The sequence below is a fragment of the Vanellus vanellus genome (genome assembly GCF_965231255.1).
Source record: "Vanellus vanellus genome assembly, chromosome: 3".
Lineage (NCBI taxonomy): Eukaryota > Metazoa > Chordata > Aves > Charadriiformes > Charadriidae > Vanellus > Vanellus vanellus.
In genome coordinates, this window is record NC_138907.1 from 123,391,510 (window position 1) to 123,407,871 (window position 16,362).

Below are 16,362 nucleotides of genomic sequence, written 5' to 3' on the forward strand. Positions count from 1 at the left end.
GAATAATGCACATTATCGAATGAGGCACCCGCGGGCAGGACCCCTCTTGGCTTAGCAGCGAAGCCCTTTCGCGCCATGGTGGGGCTGTCCGGACATACCCGAGGTGGGTTTTAACCATCTGGCCGAGGCGCTGCTGACAGAGCTCAGCGTGGGCCACGCACAAACCCTGCGTGAGGATGTGCAGGAGAGGACCCTGCGGCCACAGCGTTCGCAGAGCCTTGGCCGGGCTCAGGTTGGCGCAGGGCGGTCGGGATTGACGTGCTCCCTTCGGCCAGACCCTACCCACAGACAGCATCTGTCTGTCTTGTCGGCTCTGGAGCCGGTTGCTGCGCCTGCGCGAGAGCCAGAGGTTACCAAGTAAATCTGAAAGTTGCTAGTTCTGGCTACGGGCTCGAGTCCTGCTTTGTTGTCAGGATGCCACAGGACCAGACAGCTTGGAGTCTAGACTGCAAGGGTGTTTAGCATCGAATATCTTTGGCTGTGGGACCGCAGAAAATATCGTTCCTTTAGGAGGAGGCTCAGGAAAAGCGCTTTTTCCCTCCCTGCCAGCTGGATCACACTCGTGGCATCTTTGAGAAGGAAGAGTGTTGCCTCTGCAGCTGAGTATCTAATGCCATAGGCAACTTTTTCAGGCTTTTCCTGGATTTGCATGCCATGTAAACTGTTCTCAAATCCCTTAGACACCTAAATGAAGCCAGCTCAAACCTTGGTTGATAAAGCATCGGCAGCTGCACAGTAGGATTTTCTGAAGTTATCTGTACAGAGGAATGTGGCTGTGTGTCTTGCTCAACTCCACTGAGATTTTCAGCAATACTAGGCCATGAAAGGTTACTGTTCAAAAAAACCCAGGATAAATCAAGTAAAACTATCAAGAGTGGGAGAATATGCTATTTATTTACTACCGTGATAAATTGAAAGAGAGAAAGATCGGTAAAAATGAAAAATATTCCTTTTATTTTTTTTTAACCATAGAGTTTTCCCCTTTCTTTCCTATATTTCCTAATGAAAAGAGAAAAAGTGACACATTGTTCTTTACTCTTTCTTTTTTAGTCTATGGAAACTACAGTAGCCAAATCAAAAGCCAAAATGTTTTTAAGACACTCCTTTTATCTCATTTTGTTGAAACACATAACACTAGAAGGCAGTGAAGGTCATCTATGAAATGTCTTTCTCTTCACCTTTTGTGCCAAACATATCGGAGGGAAAAAAATCCTGATTAACCCTAGAAAAAAAAAACATGATTGAACAGGGCAGTTTCTTTGTCTTTTAGGCACAGACATAAAAATACAGAGGGTTTATATATAAATATATATACAGTAACCAAAACCTCAAATTCAAATACACCTGAGCTTTGGGGAAGTTTGTATATTCATTCAATCTTTGTGGCTTAGGCTCATCTGTAACAGAAATATTTGCAAATAGACAGAATACTTCCTCTTTAATCTTATCTAGTGATCTGTCTGTTTGTCTGGGTTTTTCCTAGAGATGGCCTCAGATCCTGATATCTGACGGCTGCAAGGCTAAATTAAGGCGAGATCATACGGAACTTCACAGAGGCCTTTCTTTCCTCTTGTTTGCTATGAGCATTTCTTCCATTTTAATTCATTGGGATGAAAGACGGAGCAGCCACGTAGCCTGGCTCAGCCTCCTCCGGCCCCGCGCTTGGCCCACCTTTGGGAAAACATCTTATTTTGACTCATGGTTATTTGCTCTATGGGCAGACTGTGGCTGAGAAGAACAAATTGGCTCTGCAAGGGCTGCGAGTCCTCTTTCCTGGGGCTCTTCCAGAGAGCCGAGCACACCCCGACTTTTGGCTCCCAACTGTGGTGCCTCTGGCGGGCCGGGCAGCATCCGAGGGTACCTCACCAGCTGCTCTTCAGGCCACACATCTCAGAGGGGCGAGTCACGGATTCGTGCCCAAGAGCTCTTTCCTCATCCACAAAGAGGATTGTTCGAGGTTTCACGCGTTCAATGCCACCTTTGGGCAAGCCACTGCAGCTTGGCAATAGGGCAAAGATGGTGAAATGTTGGGCTCTGTCGGCGTGTGCCTGGCTAATTGCTGTAAATTTATGCCCTTGAAGAACCCCAAGCACCACCGGTGAATAAAAGAGATACACTCCAGCTGCCTTAGGTTCACCCGCCCTCGGAGGACAAGAGGTTGAAGAGGCTATTCAGTAGCTGGTCAGGCCAAGCACTGCTTAGACAACTAACCTGCATTGTATTTTGAACAATCTATCATGGCCCTTACCTGTACCTGTAATTACAACTACCCCTGAGATTTAGTGCACCGGGAAGGGCTCCAACTTGAACAGAGCCATGCCATGCAGCGCGGATGGAGAGAAATAGGAACATTTTTCAGTTTTATTGTGTTCTTTCCTGTCTGTGTCCCCATACGTCGCTCAGAGGGGTTTTGTCACCTCCCTGAACATTTTTTTCGTGGGTAACTTCTCACCACTTCAGATTCTTCCCATTCACTGCACAAGACCTCACCAATTCCTACCAGTGCTCGTGTGGTTAATGGGTGAGAGGAGGGCAGCGAGCACATCTGAAAGGAATGCAAGAAATATAAACAATTTTATTAACAAGACCACAAAACTATTTTTTAATATATGCAGCCATTTACAAGGAGGAAATAAACAAACAAACAGAAAAACCCACTGGGGAGACGTGGTCGGTGTCGGAGAGCAGAGCGAACTGGCACAGGTGGTACGGGCAGGTTTGGGTAGGGTGTCTTTCCTTCACCCTTCCTCCACTGTGGGCTGTCCCCAGGCAACGCCAGCCCCTATGAGCAGGGCGAGATGGTGCAGAGCCCGGCACTAGGGAGGTGGGGTGCCACGCGCGTCCTGCTGCGGTGCCAGCGACGACGCCAGCTGGGTCAGGGCTTGGGCGATGACGGAGAGATGGCTGTTCATCGTCCGCAGCTCTGCCAGGATGTCACTCACGTTCACAGACGCCTGCTCGGAGCTCGGGGGCAAGGTGTGGGCAGTTAGCGGTGAGGAAGCAGCCCCCGGAGCCCTGTCTCCCATGGGTGTCCCCTGGGGATTTCCATCATGGGAGGGGTGTGGGGGGGTGCTGCTGCAGCACTTCATGCCTTCCAGGGAGGCCGTTCCTACAGGTGGCTGGTCTTCCTCCTTCCCTCGAATGGTGGCAAGCGTTGCAGAAGCGAGAAAGGGCAGCCAGTTGATGAGGTGGGTGGCACTGCCAGGTGGGACTACGGGCAAATAAAGTCCAGGGTGCAGGGATGGAGTAGAGGTGGGTGGTGCAGGAAGAGAAGGGAGTCCAGGGTGAACAGTGGTGGCAGAAGCAGATGTTGATGGTGAAATAGGAGGCGGTTTGGGATGTAAGGCTGCAACGCAGGCAGGTAACGGAGGTGAAAATGATGCAGTACCAGTGTCAGAGGAAGAGGAGGGTGATGCTGGAGCTGTGAAAGGTCCAGGTTCTTCAGAGGTTGGTGGTGAAGTGGCAGCAGGTGGAGCATCAGGCGTGCAAGGGTCTGAGTCTGCAAGGAATACACATCATGAGCCTTGATTCACAAGTCTACTTACATACATGGACTGTTGCTTGCTCTCACTTCAGTGGGACTAGGCCTTTTTGATGAAAGGAGGAATTTCATCAGCTGGTAGTGGTACTCTCTGTAGGTCAATTAGAAAAGAACAGACGTGCTCAAAGACAAGAGCCTACTGTAGGTAAACATGCAACTTAACCTTGTAAATCTAACTTATCCTTCCACTCTCATTCTTCATCAAGCCTGTGGACCGGCCTTAACATTTTTTTGGTTGATGTCTCATAGGTATGCATTAGCTGGTGAATTACCTACTGTGTTTTCCTGGCCAGTCATGGAATGATGGCAATGTCCTAACTGAGTCAGATCTCCCATGGAGATGTGAGTGCTGGACGGCTGCTGCTGGAGCCAGTGTTAGTTACTGCTTCACAGAAGGTCCCAGTTTTCAGCATTCTGGTTTGAATGGACAGGTCAACACCAGAAACAGTAAGAACTAGTTGGTGGCTTAAACTCTTCAATAATTTTATTTTTTCTGTGGAAGCATGACAGAGTTCACACAATTGAACTTAGATGTAGATCCCTGCCTGTAGATCTTTAGCAGCTTCAGCTATGAAAATCAACAAAGAAGAGACAGGAAGACATTGTTGACACTGGGCATCCCGGCTTGACACCTATGCCATCTTGCAAGTTGTTCAGTGGACCTCATCCAATGTCCACTAAAGTCATTAGAAACATGCTTGCTTGGACTGAGCCCAGCATATGATGATAGAGAAGCCTCTGGGGGTTATACAAAGACTTGGACTATGGTCCAAGTTGCTCTGATCACTGTGCCCGGTTGGTAAATACTGTATGGTAAGAATGATCTTATTTTTACAATAATTCTGGAACCCAGAAATATAATAGGAAATGTTAACCTTTCAACAGCCTCAAAGATCTGCGTAAGTGGAATTACTATACCACGCTGTAGATCTTTATTTTAGCATTGGGAACACATTATGCAGAAGGTGGTGAGATGCTACAGGAATGGTCAGTGTAAGACAAATGGATTTTAAAACTATTTCTGCTGCAATTAAGTGCAAATTTTAAGGCATTGCTGTGGATACAAAGACACAAATTAACAGATTTATCTAGGTTAAGACAACCTAGAGAAAGCCAAGTACTGAGGTGTTAACACCATACTATTATTATTTCTGGCACCTAAAAAATCTGATGTGAGAAATCCGTTTTCATTACTGGCTGGTTTGGTATTCCAGATAGCACACTGAAACTGTGAGTCAAAAGCAAATGAAGGCTTTTCCCTGTCATTTCTAACACCAAACCAACTGGACCTGCAGTCAACAGAAATCCATCTTTGTTCTAGGTGGGACCGCCATGTTTTCCCTAACCAAACACGCATGGTGGTTGGAGGGGGTTATGACACAAAATTCAGCAAGCCCTTATGTCCCTGGGATTTTTATGGAAAGTTACTGCAAGTTCCTTGAAACTGTTTCCTTCCTTTGTGTATTGGCTTTCTTCCCAACGCAAAGTCCCTGCCTACACAAGCGCCCGATCCCTGTTCACTAGAGGTGGGCTGAGGATGCTGGATGTTGTGTTTCCAAAGTGTTATTGATTGGGTTTTGGTTTCTCAAAACAAAAACACAAATAAAGCACAGTGCAAGTCCAGGTTCCATTTCCATCCAAACCACCAAAGTTTGCAAAGGGTGAGATGAAAGGTTCAGGTTTGGCTCAACCGTAGTGTTAACCAGAACAGTGTTTACGGTCCATATATAGCACGGCTAATCCCTGTCCACACTGGCCAAACAAACCAAATTAAGCGTAATGTTTTCCATACATTGGAGAGCAGAGGAAGCTCAACAAACCTTGAAGTAATCTGGTTTAACACTGTGACAAATAACTGTCACAAATGATTCTTAAATGGTTAAAGAAAAATTGGGGCTAAAATACAGGGAGTAGTAACTAATATAGACAAAAAAAGAGACAAAAATCTGGTCACCAAAGGCTCTTCTTTTAGCTGCAATCTTTCCAAACAGCGTGGCTTCCCTATCAGAAGCCACAGTTTTGTCATCCTCCTAATCCCCCCTTAAGATTTATTTATGCCATGCAGCTTTTTAAACGCATCTCGCTCAGCTTGATCAGGCTCCCATGCTTCCATCTAAAAAATTCCACATGGGCGTCTGGGTACCCGTGCAGGGGTCCTGGCGTATCCAGCACATGTGGAAGCTGTTGCGCTGCTCAGATCAACGGTCGGGAATGTACACAGCTGACATAGTGCAGTCTGCGCACCCGGAACGACTGCTTCTCTGGGCAGGATCTCACCCAACTGCTCAATATCCAAAGACCCAAACTAATGATGAAAATTGCGGAATCACAGAATCACTCGGGTTGGAAGGGACCTCTGGAGACTGTCTTGTCACAACCCCTGCTCAAAGCAGGGCCAGCTAGGGTGAATAATTTTTTCTCCATGGACAAATCTGCTAGAGCGTGTTTGAGAAAGCCCAGGAATATGGAAGTCCTGGAGCAAGCTACTACAGTTGCTTATCATATACAACAGGGTGATTCTATTTATTTCCTTCCTCTTTAATTTTGTTGGTTTTATCGGAATGTTGTAACTCTTCACAACTGTAGTGCTTGCGTTTTTCACTTTTATCTACAGCCCCAGCAGAAAGAGATTCTTCTTAACTGGTGCATCCAGGTGCACGCTCATTCCTGGGGGTGTTAGACCTGCATCTAGACAGAGCTGTAGCTAAGTGGGGCTGGATGGTTGCCTGCAGAGAAGAGAGATGTTGAACACAAGGTGCTCAGACGTGTACAGTGACCTTTCCTAAACATATCAACTCACCTGTGCATGGTCATTCAGCATCCTCTAGTACACCCAGTCTACAGACGATGGGCAGGTGTTATAGCATACTAATACACACAGAGATGGACTGTTCAGGGAAGGCTTGTAGCTTAGAAGAAAAGGTATTTCTCCAGTTAGGGAAGTTATTCCAGGACTCAGAAAACCTGGGTTCGGATCCAATTAGTCTAAGCAACTGAACTGTGAATGCCTAGTGAAGAAATTCCCTGAAAGCACCCGCATTTCCTATGCTGTACATAGAAGGAAAGCCCCTGAAGGGAAGACACATAGGCTGTATCACTCTGAACAGACTCAGAGTCACTTACTTCTTTCCACTGACTGCATAGGAAGCTTGGCCTCATCCTTTAGGATAACTGGTTTACTGGGATGGGACTCACATCACTTTTAGCTTTAGCAGCCTACAGTCCAGTGTCTACATCTTATCTAATTCTCTAGCCTTTCTTCACAGCCAGTGGATTAAATAGGTCTAGCATCACCTCTTTTTTGACAGAATGAGAAAGACTTGTCCTCATCTCTTTGCTGGGAATAATGTAGGACAACTAACTCAGATGTGGATGCCATGCACTGAAAATGCTTAGATTTCAAAAGAGAACTCCTGTACCAGGTGCATAAAAATAAGATGGGTGCCCAGCTTAGAAACGGTGGGTGCCTGACATTCACTGCCCTCCTGATCTACTACAGATCTCCCAAAGAGAAAGACATTGCACATCTTTGTGTTACCTATTTGCAAGTAATAGGGAATACTTCCACCTCTGAGAGGACCTTGGGGTGTTAAAAACTCCCAGGCTTGTAAATAGGCCAGCTCATACAGTAATGAGAAAGAGCAGAGGAGCACCTCCAGGAGAGGATTTCCTGGTACTTGCCCTGCCCATGATGCTGGATGTTGCCAAAAGATTAATGGGCTGCCCTGTGAGAATGGGGAAACTAAACTTATTTCAGATGCATTCATCTGTATGAGAAGAGTGTCCATTTAACTTTTCAGGCAGTCTTGGCTATCTTAGCTGCTTTTGTTTGACTACTGATTTTATCTGCCTTGCAGTCAAATTGCTGCAAACTCTGATTTCTTAGTCTTTTGTCAGCTAACAAGGGAAAGGTCTGTGAAGGAGAAACCTTGAGGGAAAAGCAGGGACATGACTTCCCACTGGCTATCACACTGTGTGGGATTCTGCTCATCTACCATTACCTCTTTAGCAGGCATCTGGTGCAAGGCAGTCGTCCTGGCTCCAGCAGAGAAAGAAGCACCTCTGGGGACAAGCCACCCCAAGCTATCAGGTCCCTAAGAAGGATGGGAGGATCATGCTCTGGAGCACCCCCCCATCTCCCAGCACTTCTTGTAGGACTAAGTCAACTATCTTCCACAGGCTGACTAACTTCTAAATGGCTGAAGTTGGGTGAGGTGAATTCCTCATTTTATATATAGATGTAGCAAGTAATTTCCTATCCAATCAGAATAGTAGATGAGTAGTGCTGCCTCTGTGTTTCCGTGGAAGGCATAAAACCATGAAGATAAGGTTTAAGGTGCAAAAGAGTAGAGACTTGGGCCCCCAGTGTTCTTCAAGAAACGAGCTGATGGTTCAGGTGATAATCTTTCAAGTGAGTCAGCACTGAACAAACAACTTATTTCAATGATAAGGATATTAAGATGTTGAAATGAGTAACGCAGTCCCTTCAGCGATACAGCAACCTGCAGGAGGCCTTTGTGCACCGTCCTTTCTGCTCGGTTTGTGCAGTTGCTCTAAAGCTAGCGGCGTCTGCATGTGTGCCTGTGGGACCCGCTGCGTGCACGCACTCCCACTTCATTTTGCAGCTGCTTCCCAAGAAAGTCTAAATATATGCCTGCCTCCTTTGTCTGGCAAGAAGTGAAACTGAAGTCCTAACAGTTTGTGGTAAATGAAAGTCCAATAGCAACGTTTGCGTCAGCGAGGGCGGTACTGCTTTTGCACGGACAAAGTCCGTCTTTGGGATCTGAATCTGAAGCCATCCCTCCCGTGCTGCTCAGGTTCGATTCAGGTACAGAGCGGCATCGCTTCCCACTGCCGGTCTGCAGTCGAGCTTAGAAGGGCTTCGAGCTGTAAACCGAGTTTAGAAGGGATTAAATTACAGCATTGGGCAAAGGGACTTTAGAATTTCTACGTTAGAATAGGTCTGAACAAAAACATCAGTGTGAGCACTCCGGGATCAGTGTTTGCATATGTGTGAATTCGGAAACTGAATTCAGTTCTAGATATTGTCTCTAGCATCTGTTCTTTGTAAAAATCTAAACTACCTCTGAACACCTATGTGCTTTTGGGTGAGCAGCTTAGAAATGCATAGAAAATTCATACAAGCATTAGGGAAGCTTATTGTTTGGTTTGTTGTTTGTTTTGTTTTTTTTTTTTTAGATAAAACAGATCACTTTTATATCCCAGGAATCCACTCCTCTCTGGATACATGGAAATATCCCAAAATATCATATATACCAAGGTATTGGAATCTTTAATGACAATAGGGATTTCATGCAATTAAATATGCCCACTCAAGATCAGGGGTCTTGTATGAAATATTAATTTGAAAAAACACTTCAATAGATCACAGTGTTGAAAATCAGCTCTCTTCCTCTGGTTTTCACTCTCAATCTCACCTGTCACTCCCACAATTAAAAAAAAAAAAAAAGAAGGGATTTTGAAATAATTGTAGATTGCCAGAACCATACTGTAATGGGGCACGTGGCAAAGTCTGTTCCAGAGTCCAAGACGTTTCACCAAAATTACCCCAACTCTGTCTCTGTGCTGTCAAATTAAAAACCTACTGATTGAGTCACTTCAGCAAGGCTCCTTCCTTGGCCCTCTTGCTTTTTAAGCAACCTAATAGTAATCCATGAGCTGCTCTATAGATTTTAATTCGCTCACAAATTTTTTTGACTTCATAAACCCGTGAATCTCTTTGGAATTATTTTTTGTTTTGTTTTGTTTTGTTTTGTTTTGATTGTGGCCTGTTTAGGGGTCTGTTTCTCTTCTTTCAGGTACAATACAACAGGCCTAGCTGGACTGGGCTTTATGTGACTAATCACATTATGACTCCTGTGGAGTTGTGCTCTTTCAAAATTTCTTGAGTAATAGTCTGTTATGAGTACATACTTATTCCCATGTCATGCGAACAAATTTGTTCTCACAGTTTGTCATGGGCCATCTGCTTTTTCATCTTTGTCCCTGGCTTTATTTCAGTGAGATTTTATTCACTTCCTGACAAAATGTGCATTTTTACACTCATTTGGGACCAGATTTTCCAAGAACCTGAGGTCCTTCTTTGACACCTGTGGGACAAAGCCAGGCTTTCTGAAGGGCTCAACAGCTCCTGGTATTTTCACAAAAGAAGAGTCCCTGAGGATGCCTTGACATCTCAGCTTGGAGAGGGAATGGGAAAAGAGGAGGTAGGCACGTTGGAGAGGTAATATTGTTGGGCAGCAGGCAATTCCTCATGACAACATTCATTGCTTAACAAATTTTTCCCGCTGTGCTCAAAGCACTGCACAGACGAGTCTCACACTGGCTGCACTTTATGGGGGCCAGACTGAAACACATGAGAAAAGAAATGCCTTAACAGAAGTCCACAATGAAGCCAGCAGCAAAGGCCGCTTTCATCTTCCCCATCAACTGACATTGCCAACGCAGCCCTCTGATGGCTCCTTAACCCTACCGCTCTGTTAATGCATCTTCTTAAATTGGGGAAACGTTTTTTCCCTCCCATTTGCAGCATAAAAATAAGGCACAGCAGGAAAATCTGTTGTGTTTACGGAGACTGCCAGCCCAGCCCTCCCCGGACCCATGCAAGGACATCGTCTCTTCTCCACCCTCATGCGCTCCCCTTCCCAGAAACTTACGGAGGATGGAGAAGTGGCTGAGGACTGTGTTTAAGTCCTCTGAAATTAAAGTAAGACTGAAAGCTACTTCCAGGTAGCCAAAAAGAAAGAGTAAGGAGAAGAAAGCGTTATAATTGATCAGACCACTTTGTCCTTTTTCTCTTGTGTTTTACCTCTGTCAATGGTCAGTGAGTGCTGCCTCAAAGCAAGCTATCAAAAAGCCTTCAGCAACAGTTATGCCATTGTCTGCGATAGGAAATTTTCTCGATGTTCCATTAATGAATCGGGTTTTTGGCCCAAGACAGATGTTTCCACTGTCTATGATCACCTTTTATACAATGCAGGCCAACAAATTTGATTTAAGATCAGGCTCAAAATGGACTGCAACTGTATGGACTACAATTGAAAGTAGAGCTGGTACTTAATTACCTCTTTGAATCTGGCTGTTCGCTACACCAAAAAGTTTTTCCTGTCTTCAAGCAGATAGCCTTTCCAACATGTTTAATTCTTCTGAGAGTCTTGTTTTCTTTCCTTAATAAGTACTATTGTGTCTCTAAATGTCCTTATTATGTTCTTATTAGCCTTGTAAACATCCCATCCGCTTTTTAATTATTTTTATTTTTCCTGTTTCTTTTTTTCTTTTTCTTTTTTTCTTCTTCTTTTCTTTTTCTTGTTCTTTGGCAAGGTTTTGGTCTCGATTAACTCCTATAGCAATGAGTTTCTCAGGTTAGTTTCGCATTGTGTGAGGAAGTTTTTCCATTTATACAGCAGGTTTTTGATACTAATCAGCCAGCCAGCATTTTCTCTGAAACCACCTGTGTATCTACTCTTTGTACCTTTCTCAATAGCACTTCCTGCCACACACGACCCTAGAATAAGCCCGTGATCACGTGAAATTCAGCAGGTACTAAGAGACACAAAAGAGAAGACAGAAGACGTGTGTCTTTCGCCTTATGCCCAAAGTCTCAGGCAACCGGGAACATTATAGGAACAAAACCTGAAGTTGCAGACATTTAATTTTGTGGGTTTTTTTTCTTTACTGGTTTGAGATTAGTTTAATTTATTTACATATATACTCTAGGGATTCCAAAATGGATTCAGATGTTAATTAACCAATTATAATTATATTAACCTGATCTTTTTTTTTTTTTTTTTTCCCCAGGAAAAATACGAGACACACCATGCAATCTTATGGTTTTAGTAGCCAGTGAGTCAAGTCTGGAAATTCAGTACACATGAGTCAATGAGATTTCAGGTTCCTACAGAATGTCCAGCAAGAACATTGTTCAGCCAGCAGTGGACAGGCCTCTCTTGCCTACATCTCATGGCCCTTCCTGGGCTGATTAATGAAACAAACTATATCCAGGATGAGTTACTCTGAACCTCTACCACGTTATGCTTGAGATGAACTGTCCCTCCCAAAGGCTTGTCACAGCAGTGTTCCCCACTGAAGCACAGTAACTGTATCTTTTCCTGGTTATTTACCATCTGGCAGCCCCAGCACAAGGCTTCCGCATTAGACTCTACATAAGAATTTTATACCATAGCAGACTGACGGTCCAGCAGTCCTTATCTTGCATCATTTCTCCATCTCTGGAAACTCAGTACTTAAATGGAAGAGATGATGAAAAAGAGTGCGGGAAGTGTCTTGTCCCATCTGGAGCAGACCCAAGGCTGTTGGCTCTCCTTGGTAAGTTATATTTGGGTGAAAGAGGGAGAGGCTGAGTAGGACACCATGATTAGACATAGCACAAGAGAGTGTGTCTGCAAAATTAGCTTCACTGCCTACGAGTCTGCAGGCCAAAACCTTCCTGTCAAGCTAAAGGTGGACACCTTGGTTGTACAATAGAGGGCCCCTAGGTGATCTGAAGATGGCAAGGGAATGATCTTGCCTCAAGTACGCAAGAAAAGTAGGAACTAACTCATGGAATTCATTAAATATTCATATATTTCCCAGTATGTTTCATCCCCAGAGGGATGGTGCCATTTTTAGGAAAATAATCTTGTAACAAAAATCCCCTGAAACCACACAGCCTGAGGTGCTTTTTCTCATCTTCATACACCGAGGAATCACATAAACTATATCTTCTCTACAGAGTTAATCTAGGTGGGACACAGCCATCTCTGAACACCTGAGTTATACCAGTCTGGACATGAATTATTTCCCTGAATGACCCTACTGCATCTTTGCTGTTCATGACCTTTCCAAAGTGCGTTGGGAAAATCAGAGGGGAGGAGGCATATGTCATAACTTTTTTTTTTTTTTGGATTTAGATACCTTGGGATTCTTACCCTGGGATTCTTTCCCAACCTCCTGTGTCAGATGTAGGAGAACTTGTTTACTCCAAGGAAAGGCTTTTGTGAAGGACCTGAAAGATTCAACCCACTTGTGATCAAATCTGGGTCCTCGCTGCAGAGCGGGTGAGTGCAAGCCCATGGCCAGATGGGACCCGGGCTGTTTATGCCCTCCTCGGGACTCCTGGCCTGAACTGAAACCACTTCCCAAGCCTGAAAGAAATTTTTAACAAATGCAGATTTGGTGCCCTGGAGATGTACCTTTCGTCCTAACTTTCATTTCAACTGCTAGATATGCCCAGGCAATCGTGGCAGGCATCATGGAAATGCTGTCTTCACAAAGGCATTTTGTCTCCAATAACATTTTCATTTTACACCCAAGTCTAGCCGGAGGTGAATTCCTTTGTTTAATGAAGAGCCACAGCTCCTTTGGAACAAAATGTTCTCCTGTAAGCTGGGTGAGCCGCTGGTTTTATTGAAGAACAGTCCTGCAGACCAAGACAATGCTGTACTTCACTACCCTTTTTGAATTACCACTCTGTCATTTCCCAGAGGAACATGATCAGCCGACCACTAAACTCTGCTTTAAGATCTTATGCCCAATCTAAATGAGACAGAATGAAGCCCTGGAGAGATTTCAACCCTTGCTTTGTTGAAACAACATTGCTTTGTTTGGAATGTATTTGCCTTTGTACTGGGGAATGAAAATGTAACCCAGTGCCCAGTTTTGAAATATATAAATACAGTCCTTTTGGTAATGTATCATATACAAAGAGATCCATAGCATATGCTCTTTCTTACACAGCCCTTTTTCTTGGAGATCTTCAGCCAGTTTTGAAACCTTCAAGCCTTGAGCCTTGTGACAGCTTGGTGAAGGTGGAACATATAATTTCTGTGTTACGGGCTGGCACAGTGACCCAGTTAGGAAATCTGCAGCAGACTTGAAATGAAACCCAGACCTGTGCTTGCAACAGTAAACTCAGCCTTCCTCTACGTCCAGTTCAATTACACAAGCCAGTAGCCACCCAAATGTTCATGACGCCCACTCACAGCTCCAGTCAGTGGTCACCACTGCTTGGCTCCCAGGTCTTACCCATGCTTTACTTTAATACCCTCAGATTATGAACTGAATAGATCTAACGATATGATCCAGATCTTTTCACCCTATGGTTGAGTTCTGAACTGGCAACTGTTGGACAGCTGAGACAGTTGGACTTTTTCCTACCCCTTCTCACAAATTCACAGTTGCTTCAATGCACCTTGGGGCAGGTTTCATGAACCCAGGCCCTCGCTCTGCCACTAACAGTGTACAGCACAACACCTTTACCTGCTGTGTACCAGTAGCCAGAGAATTTGGAGTCTGATGCACATGACAAGGATGGAGGAACATCACTAGGAGGTCCCCAGTCCCTCATCCCTGCACCTACCTACCCGTTCCACCATGTGTCCTCCTGAATACCAAACTGGAAGGAACGTTGTCTACTCGGAGAGCAAACAAACATGTCAGCCCCGCACAAACAGAGGCACACTTGTCTCTCTGAGTTCATGGTCTTTGATCACCACGGGTACCAACTCCCACCTGATATTATGGGCTGCGCAGGGTGGGCTTGGACGCTGGCTGGGTGGAGGGAGACACCTCAGCAGCGCAGGAAGGAGTGATTCAGCCGCTCCTCGCTCTGAGTCAATATTTACCCAGCGGCTCTGGGTTTGGGGGAGGGATGGTCTCTCTCCGGGGTCACATTCCCACCCTCCCGAGCAAAGTAGTCGGAGCCACCAGCCCGAGAGGGTGCTAGCAGCCTTCTCCTGGGAGCGCGCCCTCTTTTTTTAGGCTGCATTTTGGATGCAAACTGGCGCGCTGCGTCTGCGTCTCTTTTTCTTGTTTTTTTTCTAATTGTAGTCTGGAGTTTTCCTTAATGGGACAGAGAAGTCTTTGAGACTGGAAATGTGCTCTTCTCTTTGTTTCTGGTAAGACATAACACTGGCCTCATGGGACCGCACTCCAACAGGGATATTTTAGTTCTGCCTGGCTCAACTTCTTGCTGGCCCGCGGTCTGATTGCTATTTGTCACTGGGACTGCAAGCGCTGGGGAACAGAGACTGCCCTCACTGCGGCTGCTCTAGTAGACTGGAGCCTTGAATTTGGCTGGGCTTCCCAAGCCTTTCCACGAGGCAAATAGTAACACTAATTTCAGCTGCACACTGTATTCCTTGCGTACGTTCCTAAAGGGCCGTGTTGTGCTGCTTTTGCTTTGTTCTCCACGTTAAACGTATTTCACCCTGGGGGTCGTTGTGTCCTGCTGGTGGATGATTATATTCCCCTTTTTGAGAGACTGAAGATGAAAAAACACCTTGAGATCCCTTTTGATAGATGGAGATACCCTTCTGGCCCAGTCCCTGATATGATTTTGTGAAGGTGTTGAGGATGTCCTATCCTACAGACCTTGGTCTCAAATATACTGATGTAAAACAGGAATAATTCCATCGGCATCAGTGTCGTTATACCAGAGTAATCATGGGAGAAGGAGAGGAAATAGGCCTGCAGGGATTTTGTTTTTTGTTTTTTTGGGGGGGAACCATGCTGACTGTAAAACCACAGCAAAATTATTTTTAAATGAGAAAAAATTCTTTAAGACAGATCAGCCCCTTAAAAAGAGAGACAAATGGAATGAAACGCTGCAGTTCTGAAAGTCCTGCGGTATTTGGGAAATAGGGCAGTTTGCTGCAAAGAGAGGATTAAATGGCTAAAGCCGGGATAGTTGCAAAAAGAGAAAAACCCAGAAAATGAAGTTGCTTATGAATTACATTATCAAAATTTCTCATAGCACAAGAGGTGAGATCGTAGAGGCAAGTTTATTCTCAGCACATGCGTGGAAAAATGTAAACCTCAGTAAGAACCACTGAGTAAACCTGAGAAAAGAAAATGACTGTGCCTGGAAATGTTTAGGGGATGGTGTTTGTCAATTAATGAAATGAGAGGCCACCGTTTGCAGCTCGGTACACAGCAAAGACATACACAGACTAAGTCCAAAGAAGGAGATTTTTTCTTTTTCCCCAGTAAGAGGAATGTGGGGAAATTTTGCTCTGCGCTTCATCTGCAATTCATTTTTTTCTTTTGTAAAACCTGGTGATTATTGAGAGGAGAAAGTCTGCTCTGTGTGGCTGGGCAGGAGGTCACAATTCCTCACGCCACCAGGTTTTGCCTTCAGGTTTGTTGATTTTGATGACAAGCCTTTACCACTTGGTTTCTCAGTTGTGTCAGCAGCTTTCCCACCAGCGTAGTGATGCTCTTTGTGTCACGCTGTGCCAAAAGGAGCGCAGCTCAAGCCAAAAAGCACACACAGAGATCATACTCCCGATTTTAAGTAGCCTCATGGTTTGACCAAGTTTGGATCCAACTTCATAGTTTGCGCTCATCTCTAATAGAAATACACAGATATCTGCAGTAATGTATTTTAATGGAAAGAGGAAGTTTTTTAAGGACACAATACATGCACCTTGTCAGGGAAGGTTTCCCTCTATGCCAAGAAGCTCCCCTCTTTCCTGGGGAAGCCGCTTGCTGTATGTACAGGACTGCCTTAAAAACGGGAGGGAGATTCTGGCAGCAATGGGAATCTCCAGCCCGCCAAGAGGAAGAAAGACCCAAGAGTCAGCTCCCTTGTAAAAGGAGGGCTGCTTGACTAACTTTATGGAAAGAAACCGAGCTGTAAAAAGACAGCATTTAGTCTTTCACAAGGACTGTGGGTCGGGTAGTCTGTGCTAGCCCAGGGTTGTTAGGAGACCAAGGTCAGAAGGAGCCTGGACACCACCAGGAATGTGAGGAGAGACAGGCTGGCGAAGCAGTGACGTGGAGGAGCCGAGGAACAGCCTCCG

At 45.1% G+C, this 16,362-nt stretch overlaps 1 protein-coding gene across 1 annotated transcript in view; it reads right to left on the minus strand.

Moving 5' to 3' along the window:
* Nucleotides 1-2,795: 2,795 nt before the first annotated feature.
* The window catches only part of RUNX2 (RUNX family transcription factor 2), a gene marked incomplete at its 5' end in the record, with an annotated part of 158,037 nt that continues 144,470 nt past the window's right edge, over nucleotides 2,796-16,362 (minus strand). Inside the window, one exon of the mRNA XM_082480763.1 lies at nucleotides 2,796-3,499. Within this exon, the coding sequence (XP_082336889.1) occupies nucleotides 2,817-3,499 (683 nt within the window). The 3' untranslated portion in view covers nucleotides 2,796-2,816. The remainder of the gene's footprint in view (nucleotides 3,500-16,362) is intronic.